Source organism: Sesamum indicum, linkage group LG3 (genome assembly GCF_000512975.1).
Source record: "Sesamum indicum cultivar Zhongzhi No. 13 linkage group LG3, S_indicum_v1.0, whole genome shotgun sequence".
NCBI classification, from domain to species: domain Eukaryota; kingdom Viridiplantae; phylum Streptophyta; class Magnoliopsida; order Lamiales; family Pedaliaceae; genus Sesamum; species Sesamum indicum.
Window position 1 is genome coordinate 16,496,110 of NC_026147.1, and position 15,500 is coordinate 16,511,609.

The window sequence follows — 15,500 nt, forward strand, 5'->3', positions numbered from 1 at the left end:
CACATCTCAAAACAAATTCAGAAAGACTACTCTAATATACTTATGTATGCACAACCAGGTATTTATCTAGTTGCAAATCACATCATAAATATATATATGTGTGTGTGTGTGTGTGAGTTTTTAATTATTTTAATATTAATACTCTTGAGTCTTGACAGAGTGCCACAATGAAATAATAAAATTCTGTTTGTGGGAATTGTCCTTACAATTAGGGATCAACTGTAATGTAGTTAAATAACTTATTTGGTTCATTGATAGATCTTGCTCACATCTGCATTCAAACATCTCTTGCAATATCATAACACAGTAGAGTGATCAGCTCGATTCCTTGTGCCAAATCCCCACTTATCAGGGGTAATAACAAAAAGAAAAAATAATAATAATTAAATTAATATAAATTTTAAAAAATTGAATAAATTAGTTATTTTATCACAAAATACATTAATTTCATAGGAGGTATGATGCGACAAGATGCCAAACAATGTGCAGCCTAAAGAAGTGCACTTGGGTGAAATGAGGCAAGTGTTCCTGGACTCAGAAGAACGGAAGAACACCATGCAAGCGATGAAGGTGACAAGCTTATAAACCCGACTGGGCTAAGTGTAATCCCAGAACTATTGTCAAATGATTTCCGGCGTATTTCTTCTTCATCTGCAGCACCGAAATTCCCCGATGCCAAATAATTAGGCTTCTCGACTGAAGCATGATCAAAGATTGTTGACGGAGAGAGGCTGAGAGGGGGCGGCGCCACCTCCTGCAGCCGCGTTGACCTCTGGAACTCCAGCGCACCAGTAAGCTTCTGAACAACAGCCTTGAAGTCGACCGAATCCACCTTGTAGATTTTTGGCCGGGTTGGGGGCAGAGGTGCAATTGGCTGCTTCGTAATTACCGTGTTTTTCGCCGGATACCTACGGGCGGAGCGCAGAGACCGCGGCGGTTTCCGGCTATCTACATCGCGCTGATATCGAGAAGGAAATTCAGGATCAGTTGAAGAATTGGATGAAGAAGAAGCTGATGAATAACAAGTGTATGAATACGAGTACTCCATGATTAAGTACTAATTAATTTGTAGCTGTTCCTGCGCGAATCAAGATCAAGGGTTTTGCTGTTGCTGTATGTATTTGTTTGGACAGGAGTGCTGCATTTATAGTACTGCATGACTGCAATAATTTGCAAGAACTTGAATTCAACGCAAGACTGAAAAGAAAGAGACCTGAGAGCTTGGAACGGATTGAGTTGAGAGAGAGCAAATACTAGAATTTTGTCCGGAGCGTCGGCGGCGGAGAGAAGCTGACCTTACATTTTTGGTATCCAACTTTGACCATATGTATGATATTGCCTACACTAGGCTGTATCGGATATTCTATTTTAAATTTTATTAATTTTTTTTATTCTGTTTAATATATTTATATCATGGCATAATTTCTTTTAAGAAAACTAAATAATATAAAATTTAATTAAATGTGTGATACGGTTAAGGAGATTAAATACATTTTATTTTGGTCATATGACTTGAGTCATTTGGCGATTTCGTTCTTTAACTTTTAGAGTTGCATTTTTATCACATTTTTTTTAATTTTTAAGATTTCAATCCCTTTTTCTCGGAAATTCATATTCATCGGCGAGAAGTATGAACTCAGATAAAAAAGAAAAAGACTGGAATGACCAAAATTGAAGTGATGCAGGACCAAAATGCTATTCTAGAAGTTAAAGGACTAACAATAATAAGCCAATAGGAACAATAACTTTAATTTTCAAAGGTTATGTGAGATGGATGTACTTTTCCTGCAAGAATAGTGAACTCTGATGCCGATGAGTCTATAAGTTTATTCTTAAGATATTAATGAATCGCTTCAAATTTAATTATATTAAGTACAATATTATCATTGTTAACATTTTATAATTAAGTTCCTCCATTTTATTTTGTGCAAGCACTTAAAACTTATTTTTTCTCCAAACATTAATTTTATGTGTATACTTTAGAACCATATTAATTATAATATGCATGAACTTATAATTATATATCATTTAAATAAATTAGTAATATATTTTCTAAGATATAACATTGTATCTTTTCTACGATCGATTATTCTCGTGGACTATATGCTAATTAATATGAAAAATGTAATTTTTCTCGTCATAATTTGTTGGAGTATGACTGGTCATGAGCTTGGTTTGAATTAGGACTTCCCAGATTGGGATATGTGTTGTTGAAAATTTCCAGATTCTTGCTTCCCTCACGATCGATCTTCTTCTAATTAATAATGCAAATATTTATGAATTGTACAACCACAAAATAGGGGGGTTTGGACTTTGAAGTAGTCGAGATTTATCACATTAGCCGCCGTCGGACGTCATTAAATCCTCAAAATATGACATTATTATGTGCATGTTAGCCACTCATACCATGGTTTACCTCCTTTTACTCTGTCGATCGAGTTGTAGCACAGTGACAAAGTAATTAGTGGTAATAAACCCTTTTTTTTTATAAATTATTAGTTGTCGACACACGTGATTTCTTCGAGCATATAAAAAGAAATTTAGTGTGGGAAGATAAGAAAAAAAATTATTAAAAGAGTAAATTATAATAAATATGAAAAAGTAAAGTGAGATAGAAATGTGGGGTAGTGGGTAGTTAAGAGAAAAATAATTATCAAATTATTAAAAAAATATTAAAATTACTTATCTGACCAAATATTTTTAATGAGAAGAAATGAAATGAGGGGTAAATTGGGACAATTTAAAATTGGTAGGATCAAATGATTTTTTTTTTTTTTATAATAGTATAGATAATAATAATAATAAAAGTTTTTGTTACAATTAAGAAATTCATGTCGATCGTTTGAAAGGACCTCTCAATCTAAACATCTTGAAAAAAGCCCACTTCAACTGAAATCGAGATGTGGATAAAAACAGAGTCAAATTTCAGAAGGCTATGTGGAATGAAAAATAATTAGAACTCACCCGGAAAGAATGAAAGAGATAAATGTAACCCCCTGAATTGATTAGGACATGAGTAAGATAATTAGGAGCTGACTATGATAGGGACCTTCCCTAATTAATAAGTAACCGCTCTCATAAAAAGTCGAAAAAATCCTCCTAGGAAGTGGTTGAATCATAACAATTTCCATTAAGATTGGGAATTTGGTCTTATCATTTCTCATCCTTTGTATGCTTACATATACCTAATATTTTACATGCAGTGAAACTAAGACTAGACTGTGTTTGGTTGGTGTGAAAAGTGAGAATATAAGAGTAGTGGAAGTAAAAATGAAGGTATAAGAAATAATTTAATGTTTGGTTAGGGGAAAGAGATGGAGGTGAAATAAAAAACTCGATGTATATGAAACCACTTCAAATGCCAATTTTGTTTCTATCCAAAATTGAGAGGAAACGTGAAAGTATAAGGTTAAAATAACAAAAAAATTATATTTTTTGGTTTATTTACGCTATTACCTATATATATCATATATAATTTTCCTCCCAAGTTTAAATAAATGAAAGATACTCATTTTGATTAATATTTTTACAAATAAAAATATTCTTATTTGATAAATATTTTTATTAATATATTTTTAAAATTTTTTATATACTAAAATTATATTAGTATAATATTAATTTATTTTTTTTGTAATACAAAAATAAATAAAAGGGTTATTCAGTAAAATTACAACAATTAATATTTTTTTCTTAATCTGCCTTTTTCGTACCAAACAAGGGGAAGTATTTGAGAGTTACTCCCCTTCCAATCGTACCAAACAATTTGAAGAAAAATTATTATTCATTCTCTTTCTTTCCCCCTTTCACTTTCTCTCCCCCTTCGACTTTTCTTTTCCTCTCACTTAAACTAAATGAAACCTAAAAGTTAAGAATAGTAGGGTTCCTACTTTTTAATGAAAAACATTTGCATAAAATAGATTTTTCATATTAAGGTTAGAACAATGCCATATTGATATGATAAGAAAAAATTATATAAATTTAATTTCACACTTTTCATTTGTGTGATGTCATTATAAGATGGTGCGAGGGTGTTAAGATGGTGGTTTTCAGCTTTAGCTCAGTTCCATGCTCTTTTCATCATGTTCTTCTTCAACGGCTATTTTTAAGCCTTTTCAAAATCACGCTTTCTCTTTAACATTTTTATAAGAAATACACTTTTATTAGTTCCTTATTAGTTGGTTTGTTAACATGTTAATAGCAAATTATTAACTGTTTAGCCTTTACTTTATTTAATCCTGAAACTCTTTCAAGACCATGTAACAAGAACTGCTATTTTCTGAAATCTTTCTTAAGTTTCTGCTTCACACTCTTCTTAAATTCTCTACAGCGTGTATTTTGTTTTGCACTGCTTTATTTTCTCATAGAGGGTTGATGAGGTATACCCCAGTTGTGGTCGGGATGGAGTGTTCCACTATCTCATCCTAATGCTTTCATGCTCTGGAAGCATCGTTTTCACACTTTCTCTTGTTACTTGCGCTCACTCCTGCTACAGAGTTATCATCTTGATAAGACGCAATTTAGTGTCTTCGTTCATGTTTATCTCAAGTGTTTTAAAAGGTCTTTTATACCATAAATCATTTAAATTATCTATCTTTTGGATGTAGAAATAGTTATTTTCAAGTTTTGATCAAAATCGAATTAAAATAAATTAATTAGACTCAATAAGAGACAAACAGATAATAAAGAACAAAACAGATTTGAACACTTTATAAGATGTGGTCACACCCTATTGGATGATGAAGTTTGTCAGCGAGAAAAAGTGAAGTATTCTACATAATCCTTGATAGGATCAACTTCCTTTATTAGTTACTAGATGGCAAGAAGAACCAGAAGTCTAGAGGAGCTGCACATTTTTTAGCCTATGAAACGATAATAAAAACCCCTTGACTGATTGGTACAAGTAGCAAATAAATTAATTGTGTTTATTTCACCTAATTAATTTGTAGATACAAGAAAATTAGGTTAGATGAATTTTAATTCCTTTCACAAATACAAATGATATTATTAAATTGATATTGAACGTTATCATGTTTAGTTAATAAGATGATAAATTTTGATTAGATGCTTGAATTGAACTAACTACAACACGAAAATGAATATTTATGACTATCCTAATAAATTGCAATGTGTTTTATGATAAATGAATCAACATTATCAATATGACGATCAACAATCGGGGCGATCGCTTAGAACTGCAAAACCTACCTACTCTATTAACACGCTTACCAACCAAGCTATCCACAATCGGTGCATTGATCATCAGCCCTTCCACCATAACACCACCACCACCGATAAGTTCATCACGCTTACGAATGTGAGGTAATTTGCAAATTACGCAATATATATATATATACACACATATATATTGTATTTTTAATTAATAATTCACTAAAAATATAACTCTTTTTTTGTTCTATTGTGCAGCTCTGACTGTTTCAAATGTTGCACATCATAAATCTTGCGTCCCACTTAATGTTTCCATATATAATTATCTTATCTTAGCCAGCTAATTAATTGCGCTCTAATGTGCTTTTATATATTGATTAAAATAAAATTAATGATAAAGCAACTTATATTAATATATTTATCATATAATGAATTAAGTTAAGTAAAATTAAATAGTATCTATTATCTTGCTGGCTATGCATAGAGCAATACACAGCACTCGAATTAACGCCAATTAATATACCTTTAATTTTCTGAAGTATATAATTTCTGAAAAAGTCTACGTAGACATGGATTAATTAATGTATTATGTCACTTTCAAATACAGTCAGAGAACTATATTATACACGCCAGGCATGCTAGGCCAACTTTGTTTTATGGGATAAATATTCAAATAATTATTTAAAAAGCATATGATACTTAAGTTAGGTAAATTAGTTAATCATTCTAATTATATTTAGTCAAAATAATGTGACATATTATAGGTCTCTATGTTAAAATTCATATATAAAAAATTATTATAAGATGGGGATGCCGGTTCTGCCCGTAATATAATCCAGCAATCTAATTCTGAGAATTAATCTAATCAATATTTTAAAATGATTTTCCTCCCAAATGATTCATGGGAGACTATATTTATAACTTTTCAATCTTATGGTAAGGTTTTAAATCGACCAGTTTGCCCAACACTTCATTTGTCATAGCTATATTTGATAATTAATAATAATTACAGTTTTTTTACTTGAATGGTATCATCGATCCCACTATACAAAGAAATTAAATTTTTGCTATATTGTAGATGATCAAGATTTAAAAATTATAGTAAATTAATATTATTAATTACAATTGAATAAAATTAATGTGAAAGTTTAAAATTTTATCACAAGTAATCAATATTTGTTTATTATTTTTATTATTTATAATTATATTATGTTTATTATTTATAATTATATTATGTTTACTTAAATAAAATACATTCACTACAAGAAATACAATATTTAACTAATAATAAATAATCTTAGCCAACAGTCATTGATCAATGTCATGCAGCGAGTATATATCATAGTTTTTACGAGGTGTTCAAACATTTGCTATAATAAATATTTTTACAATGACTTTTAACTGTGGTAAATATTTTTTTCATGGAGAAAAGCTAGTATTTTTATATCGATTTTATTTATTGTGGTTAATAATAATTATTATAAATATTCTAATGCAATTGGGTGACAAGAAAATCTACTTTAATAAAATACGAAAAAGTCCAATAGTTTTTAATTATTATAAAACATCCTTTAAGTTGCATTTTTTTATTTATAATTTTATACTGAATCATCTTCACAACGAGCTTTCATCAATGCAATGAAATGTATTATCTTATCTAAATCTATCCGAAAAATATGATTTTTTTTATCATAGTAAATATTCATGGTTAAAAATAAAAAATTGTGGTAAATATTAATTAATTAAAGCTACCCAACGGCTATCAATTGTTGTGTTTGTCGGCGAAATCAAAATATTAATTATAACTAAAAATCTTGTAAATATTTTGATAATAGTTAAAACTAAGACAATTTAAATGCTAATTAGTCTAAATCAAAACTGAAATTTTTTACATTAATTTGTTGAAAAATTCTTGTCTAGATTAAGTTTGTCCGAGTCAAACCAATCACAAAGCAAGCGTATCAGACTTGTTATGTGATTTTTTATTTTTTTTGAAATATGCACCAATCACATGATAAATGTATTGCACGTTTCATACCTATGTACATCAATAAACATTATCTTAAATTAATATGTCATAGAGTAGTAATCTTCAACAGTCAAAATTAATTAATCCAAAGAAATGAAGAACATATTCATATCATACCCCACCCCACTCCCCACACTAATATAAATATATACATAGTCGTCTCCCTCCAAGCAATATCTTTCAACCAAAATTTACCACTTTGATAAGCCAAACAAACCCTTCAATCATAAGAAATGAGCACCAAAAGGATTCGCACAGAGAGCAAATTCGCCAGATACATGAAAGGGCCAGCCAAAGCTCTGGCCCGAGCCCGAGATCTCTACGTGCGCAGCCTTTCGGGCTGCGCCGATCACGTCCACTGCGCCGACTCAATGGGCTTCCCAGCGCCCCATTTCGAGAGCTTGCCGAGGAGCTTCAGCACCAATTCCTCGTATTCCAGAGACGAGGATTTGAAGGAGCTCGTTCGAATAGCGTCCACTCGCAGCCTCACCGGAAAAGTGGAGGCCGAGCTCCACCGTTCCGGAAAACCGTCGGCGGTGGCCCGCAGCCGCACGGTGGTCATTGGCAGGATCGATGAAGAGAAGCCGTGTGAATTTGGAGAAGATTTCGACGGAGAGAGGCCGGGGATTTATCCGAGGAGTAGAAGTTACGTAGCTTCAAGAAGAAGCGGCATGGTGTGATTTTCTTTCCCTTTTTGTTTCTGGTAATCGTCAAATGCAGAAGAAGTTGAAGGGCTGTGTTCGATTTCCTCTTTTGTTGACTGTTTCTTTGTCTGCTTTGTTTATACGTAACCATCATGTAGTGTGAGTAAAAGTTAGTGTGTGTTTGGTGGTTTTTGTGTGTGAACTGTCTATATTTCTGAATGATTCAAAAAACAAAATCTGTCCTATAGTTATTATGTGCTACGTACCTTAGGGCAGCAAATGATTTAAATTGACTCCAATGCATTATTATTTAAATTTTTTTAATTCATTATCGACTCGAAGAACTATATTTGTATTTAGTTTGATTATTAATATTCAAACGAGATTCAATTACATCTAATATAAGTTGCGCTTGAATATTTTAATGTTTTTAAGTATATTTCATATTAATTTAGTCGAATTCAAACCAAATTTCAAAGTTAAATCGAACAAAAAATTATATTAAAGTTTTGTTTATTAAGTCTAATATATCAAAATATGATAGAAAGATCTTGGTCCTCTCAATGAGAGGCTTGCAATCGAATACTTATGTAATTCTGATATATGAAAATTCGAATTCGGTAAATTCCATCATTTTTAATTAGGTAATTAACTTATTACACTTCCTTTTTACTCATAGACATGATAAATTTATATTAATCATTAATTGTGAGAGTTTTAATATATGTTTTTGACTGAAATACCCTCTAATTACGTATTTGTTTTTACATAAAATAGCTATAAAAAAAGTTTATTCCCAATACTGTAATAATCATGACTTAAAAGCTATTGTAAATCAGTGATATCCACCGCAACCCAAAAGAATCAATGTAAAAAATTAAGTTTTGACCATGATTAATGAACATTTGTCTTGATTTTAACTGTAGTCAAAACATTCGCTATGGATTTTGGATTCGTTTGCAGAAATAACAACTAATAACCATTGTGCAGTCATAATTAATTAATATTTATCACACATTTTCACTTAACCATAGTAATTAATCATTATCCAAAGTAATATTTTTCCTAGAGTAACCACGTCTTTAATTACTTGGCATTAACATTAACAGTTGTGTTGATACATATTTAAAGTTAAAATATCTTTAGTACTTTTGGTAAGCGATTCATTTTATTTTTCTCCTCCTAATTTAAATATCATAAAACTTTAATTCAACACACACATCGAATATGCTTCATCTGCTAATATGCAATTAAATTTGTAAGCACACGTCGTTAATCCACAGTAGGTAATGTTCGTGTCCGCCCACTTAGATGGTGGCATCACCAACGTACGCGCTAGGAATATACTTATAATTGATTTAATACAGAGTCAACACAATTATTATTACTAAATTATATAAATTCAAATATATTAAATATTATCACACACCATACATCAATTGCAGACAAAGAGTTCATATATTTTATACAAATTCCAATACATGCATTTTTTTGAAAAAGACAGTACCTTTTAAAAGATAAATTCATGAAACTTCGATTACAACAAATAATACTTTGTGTAAGAAAACATCGATCGAATCTAACAGTGCATGGACATACAAAAGCACATTTAAGATAATTTTATGTGAAAAAATGGGCTTATAGGCATCAGAATAGCAAATAATTACTGAGTATTAAAGTGAATCTTTTGAGGATTAGCTTTGTTTTTAAGTCACACATATATACCCTTGGATAAGATTACCAACAATATTTTACGTATCTAAATGCGTGTTAATTAAGATGATATTATACGCATAATAGTATGTACTCTTTACATTAATATTCGATTATCTAATAAATATCATGTGTATTATGGGCACGTCAGTGGACATGTCTGAGGAGTGGACTTGCTGCAAATTTATATTTGCGAATTTATACCTACTGATTTTGATTGATGACCAAATTTATAATTTAACTCGAAAGCAACAGCCCTACTACTAAAAATAAATTAGCTATGGAAATAACCAAACAAAATTAAGTGTCAATCATCTCGATTTTTGAAGCAATCATTTAATAGTATCAGAGACAGAAATAGAGACGGAGTATAACATATTTTAGCGAAATTATATATCCGTCTGTAAAATAAAATTATTAATAATTTATCATCAAATATGGTATGCAGTTAAACACACAATTATGCCGATAATTAAAGATTTTTTCAAGTCTTAATCGGGAAGAACTGCCCACAAATTAATTCCTATTCTATGTTTTGCTTATGACTATTTTATGTTGGCCATGCTAATCATAAAACAACAATGCATATTAAAAATTGTTTTAAGTTTAGTGGCTGGTAAGGATTCGAAGTTAAATTGGGAGAAATCAAAAATTATTTTTTCACCCGACACACCAAGACTTAGACGAAGGGATATTGTTCAGAATCTACTCCTATGGTGGTCTTAATAAGGAATCCTTTTACGAAATTATTAAGAATGTCCAGTCAAGAATTAATACTTAGTATAATAATTATCTATCTATGGCCGGAAGAGCTACACTTGTTAAACATGTTCTTAGTACAAACAACAGGGCTGAATTATGGGCATTTTGGATTGGTCTTCAACTTGCATAGGATTTAGAAATCAATAAGCTTGTCATTGAAACTGATTCTAGGTTTATTGTTAACAGCATGACCAGTCCTCATCATTTGTATGGAGAGTCTTCATCACGCATGCAGGAGGGCTCTCTAGTTTGCAACATGCTCAAGTGAAGCACTGCTACAGAGAAATAAACCAGGCAGCACACTACTTAGCTAACTTATTAAGGAATATATTGGATCGGCTAGTAAAAATATTTTTTATGTTTGTCCACAACAGTTGGAAAGTTTTGTTTACGACGATATTAGCAATTGTATGTAGGGGTAAATATGTATCTAGGAATCTATCAAACTCTTTGTAGCTTAACTTTTGACTAATATATATATATATATATATATATATATATATATATATATATATATATATATATATATATATATATATATATATATATATATATATATATTAGACAAAAGTTAAGCTACAAAGAGTTTGATAGATCATTATGTTATAATTTGGACAAAAAATACTAACATTAGCTAAAGAAATTTATATGAATTTTTAATTTTGCCCATCATTTAATATTCTCATATATATTTTTATACTTATAAATAAATAAGCAATATATATATATATATATAGAGTCAGGTTAACATCAATATATTTTTTCCTTTATAAGTACAAAATTATTACGCGAAAACACTAAATGAGGGCTAAAATTAAAAATTTATAATTTTTTTTCTAATATCAATATTTTTCGTCCAAATTCTAACAAAAATGATCATGTGTAAATAATAAATTTTTAGAGGGAGTGTACGTATATTAATTTTGGAACTTTTTTGGAGGAAGTGTAATTTTATATTTTGAAAGGGGTCACATATAATTAACCCTGAATATAAGCATAATTGAATAAATAAAATATATAAAATTATTCTGAGGTATACACAATATAAAAATATATACAACAAATGTTGCTTCATATATATATATATATTAAAAAGTACTTAAAACATAAAAGTTGTACTTAATAAACAATATAAAAGTAATATTATTTGTTTTATGCATATATAATATATCAAATATAAAAATATATATAACAATTTTGGACAGTACATATATAAATAAGAATATTTAAGATATAAATTATATATATATATGCATAATATAAAAAAAGAACAAAATACATACAAGACAAAATATATCCATGAAACAACTTTTGTTAGAACTTTGCAACTGATTACCTCGTTGAATGTTCTTTCTTTGTATTTTTGCACTGTAAATTCATCCCCACAAAAAATTGAACTTTCAACTTAAACTACCAAATCCTGAGCTGAAGATCGCGAGCAGTGAAGTCTGAAGACAATGGGAGAAGATGAAAAGCAACGAAAGTTTCATCAGGCCCTTCTTCAAATGCTTTATCCTCCTCCACCATCTCCTCCTCCTCAAGATGTATTCTCTCAAATATTGGGACTTTTTGATCTCATAATACTGTGACCTGCATCTACTAACATGTTCGATGGAAACAGGAAGAGGAAGAGAAGAAGAAGTTGATTGAGCCGTTGGTTGACCTTCCAGGTGTTTTAAATGACGCATTTATGGGTAGTTCGTCTGCAGAATTAGTGAGAAGCTGTTCCAGGTTTTAATTAAGTTTTTGGGGTGATTACAGGGGAGGAGCTAGAGAATGAGGAAGGGCGTTCTTTGCCATCAAGCAGCGACGACAGTGAGGGTGAAAATGGCGGCAGCGGAAAGCTGACGAGGGCGCAGAGAAAGAGGCTTCGTAAGAAGAAGCTCAAGGAAGCCGTTTCCCAACGCAGAAAGATCATTGGGCCTCTGTTACCTGGTTCAAGTGATGATGGGAATGATGGTAGCGTCGATTTGGTAGGTAATGCGCCTGAAAGTGTTCGACAAAATGCCGCAACTGAAGTTTCAGGTGAGATTTCATTCAAGATTTCAGTACTACTTTGTCTTTGATTCTGTGCTTCGTGGGAATCCATTCATTTTGCTTATGAATCATGTTATACGTGAATAAATCCTTGTTCTAGGAGCGCCAGCTTCTTGCTCGAAACAGAACAAGCTAAAGCAAAGAAGAAAGTCCAAGAAATTGGCTGCTAAAAAGTTGAATTCATCAAGCATTGAAAGTGGTAGCAGTCATCAAAGTCGAGGCCAGATAATGAGAACAGATGATAGGACTAACCCCTAAAACACCCCCTATTCTATGAACTGATGAGTAGCTAATGCTTATTGATGCAACCGGAGTAGCACTCGATGTTAGGTCAGACAGCCAATGCTCAAATTAGAATCAACCTGTATTCTGAAAGGCGAGTATGTTATCAGAGATAAAGATTATGGAGACATCAACACTGTTCCAAGTTGTTTACATTGTAGGAATTCTTGCAATTAGGAACTAATTTTCCATATTATTTTCAAGAAGTCACAAAGGGACATTCAAATTGGACTACTTATTGACTACAATTGCTTCCTCAGCACCAACTATGCTCCACGATACCTGAACCTAAGCCCTATCGGCTACCAGGCTCGACAGGGTTTAGCTTCGCTCTTGACCCCAGACTTGTGATAAAAGTGAATTGGAGGACTAATCTCCTCTTATCGTTCAATATAAACGAGATCTAATAGTAAATATGTTAAGTCTAGCAAGGCTTCCTGTGTTAGTATCACCTCATCACCATTCATTAAGTCATAAACTCGATGCTTCTAACTTAATGCATCATCATACTCAAGTAACATAAAATTCTTGTTCGGATCATATTTAAATTAATTAATCTAGTTACATGATAAGTGACTTCAATCGATACCTCGCATTTTCAGTTCATTTATCACATGAATAATAAATTATAAATTACAACAAAGTCATATAAAAAACTAAATACTAAAATTTAAATCCATGACCTTGTACTTATTTATGAGATTTAAATTTAAGCATTAAACTAAGTTTCATTAGTACAATAGTATCTCGCTCCTATCAAATTAATGTGTAACATTCAATTTTCATTAAAATTGTCATAAATAACTTAGTAACCCTTCATCTATATTGATTAAATCAATTTTAATAAATTCAAATCCCATCCTTTCGTAACTTCCTTATTCGGCATCACATTCTAAAAACGGAAATTTTTTATCAATATTATATTAAATTCAATTCAATCAATTACACAATAAGTAATATTAACTGGTATCTCAGCCTCAATTCATTTCCACACAAAAAATGGCCAGAATCCTGCAACTATCCCTCCTGGCTCTATTATCCCTCTTCCACATCCCCTTTTCTCTTGGCGTTCCGGCTACCGATCTAGATGGCTTTATCGATGAATACCTAAGCGTCAACTATCATCGAGCTGAGGTCGACGTTCCTCCACTCAAGTGGAATGCGAGCTTGGCGGTGGTGGCAAGCGATCTGGCCGACCAACTAGCCGACAGCATAACACCATCCGACGCGCCACCACATTACGGTGGTTTTGGGGTGACTACTTACATATCATGCTACGATATTCCGCCAATGGCACAGCGCGCTGTGTGGGGATGGTCTCAGCAGAGGACTGCATACAACTACACCACGAATTCATGCATCGAGAATCGGAAGTGCAGCGACTACACGCAGATGGTATGGAAGAATTCGACCGAGTTTGGATGCAGTTTGGGAAGATCATGTAATGAGCCCTCGTGCTCGCCTCCTGAGGCCACCTTTTCATATCCCACACTGTTTGTGTGTGTGTATAATCCCCCGGGGAACACAAGTGCCCAGCGCCCATATTAGATCCATATTCGCCACAAAAATTCTAATTTAAACTGAATCTAATCATATTTGAATCAATTATATAGTAAATAATAATACATTTTTTTATATAATTATTATAGAGTTTAATAAAATGCCGAGTTATATTGCAAATTTATTATACTTACCATGGGGTTAGTATAATCTAATTAACTAAACCTAATTAAAATAAGATTTTTTCTAGGATCACATTAATGTTGATTATAATTATGTTATGGGCTAAGTTAGCTAGTGAATGATATAGTATTGAAGAAGCTTTATGAATAATATATACATTTAAAGATCGATTTTATTTAAACATAATTATTATCACTCAGCCTCAGAGAGAACTGTTTAGTCAAATTTATTTATAAATTATAACGTCTATCAAACTCTTACCTCTTTTTAGAAGAGTTCATAATGTCTTATTTTTGTTCTTAGAAATTTATTTTTAAAAATTACTTTCAAATACTTTTCAACATCTTATAAGTTATATTTTCAGAAGCTTATAGGCCCCTCTTACTAGTTTTTAGATTTTATGCGTCTACGTATTACTCCATAACTATTTGATACAAATATTTTCATTAAAAAATGCACTAAGAGAAAAGAAATCAATTCTTTTTTCTATATATATCGACATATATTTCGAGATGCATGCAAAAGTACAAACACAAACACAATGGGATATTTTTAAGTGTCTAATTAAAAAAATTAACCCCATCACTACATTATTTATAGTGATAACATGATAATTTTACTTTATACACCATATTCTCACACCACAGCGGAAAATTTGATGTCGTTTAGATGAATTTGTACCTTAATAAGTTGAGAATCATTGAATTCATACACGATAATAGTATTATGTGTGATCTAATAATTGATAATTTACGAGGGTACAAATTCATACAATTCACACCCACACCCACATACACACACACACATATATATATATATAAATATATTTCATGTTAGTTTTGATTATAATTACTATCGATTTCACATATTTGATGTATGTGCTTGAACTTTAAAAAATAACATTATAAAAAGAATATTAATTTTTTATGCAAAGTTAAATTTTCCATAGAAAATTAATTATAGTGAGCAGATTGAAACTAATATAACATAATATATTGAAAGAAAATTTTATCACATAACAAGTATATTACACTTATTTTATAATTGATTTAATTCGACGAAGTCGGAGTTTTCAGTAGTTAAGAGAACTCATACATTATTAACTGTTTGGGGAAGAAATTGCTTTGGAGTCTAGATGTTATGATGTGTGATTTCTTTTCTTTTTTTTTTTTTTTTTTTTGAAA

At 31.0% G+C, this 15,500-nt stretch overlaps 4 protein-coding genes across 4 annotated transcripts; 3 read left to right on the forward strand and 1 right to left on the reverse strand.

The window, feature by feature from the left end:
• Nucleotides 316-1,301, reverse strand: LOC105158712. The gene has a single exon (XM_020692830.1). It carries the CDS (start codon nucleotides 1,046-1,048, stop codon nucleotides 491-493), a length of 558 nt encoding a protein of 185 aa, XP_020548489.1. The 5' UTR covers nucleotides 1,049-1,301; the 3' UTR covers nucleotides 316-490.
• On the forward strand, nucleotides 7,346-8,084 carry LOC105158582. The gene has a single exon (XM_011075376.2). The coding sequence runs from the start codon at nucleotides 7,429-7,431 to the stop codon at nucleotides 7,873-7,875; it is 447 nt and encodes a 148-aa protein (XP_011073678.1). The 5' UTR covers nucleotides 7,346-7,428; the 3' UTR covers nucleotides 7,876-8,084.
• On the forward strand, nucleotides 11,667-12,877 carry LOC105158583. Its single transcript, XM_011075377.2, has 4 exons — nucleotides 11,667-11,858; nucleotides 11,936-11,984; nucleotides 12,076-12,339; nucleotides 12,452-12,877. The coding sequence occupies exons 1-4, from the start codon at nucleotides 11,772-11,774 to the stop codon at nucleotides 12,607-12,609; spliced, it is 558 nt and encodes a 185-aa protein (XP_011073679.1). The 5' UTR covers nucleotides 11,667-11,771; the 3' UTR covers nucleotides 12,610-12,877.
• LOC105158713 (pathogenesis-related leaf protein 6-like) lies at nucleotides 13,633-14,181 on the forward strand. Its single transcript, XM_011075554.1, has one exon. It carries the CDS (start codon nucleotides 13,633-13,635, stop codon nucleotides 14,179-14,181), a length of 549 nt encoding a protein of 182 aa, XP_011073856.1.

Bases quoted from the DNA above. Each gene is read 5' to 3' on its own strand.
- LOC105158583 (XM_011075377.2), top strand. From the start codon at position 11,772: ATGGGAGAAGATGAAAAGCAACGAAAGTTTCATCAGGCCCTTCTTCAA. The intron at 11,859-11,935 runs GTATTCTCTCAA...CGATGGAAACAG, and splicing joins CATCTCCTCCTCCTCAAGAT to GAAGAGGAAGAGAAGAAGAA. The intron at 11,985-12,075 runs GTGTTTTAAATG...GGGTGATTACAG, and splicing joins GCCGTTGGTTGACCTTCCAG to GGGAGGAGCTAGAGAATGAG.
- LOC105158582 (XM_011075376.2), top strand. From the start codon at position 7,429: ATGAGCACCAAAAGGATTCGCACAGAGAGCAAATTCGCCAGATACATG.
- LOC105158712 (XM_020692830.1), bottom strand. From the start codon at position 1,048: ATGGAGTACTCGTATTCATACACTTGTTATTCATCAGCTTCTTCTTCA.
- LOC105158713 (XM_011075554.1), top strand. From the start codon at position 13,633: ATGGCCAGAATCCTGCAACTATCCCTCCTGGCTCTATTATCCCTCTTC.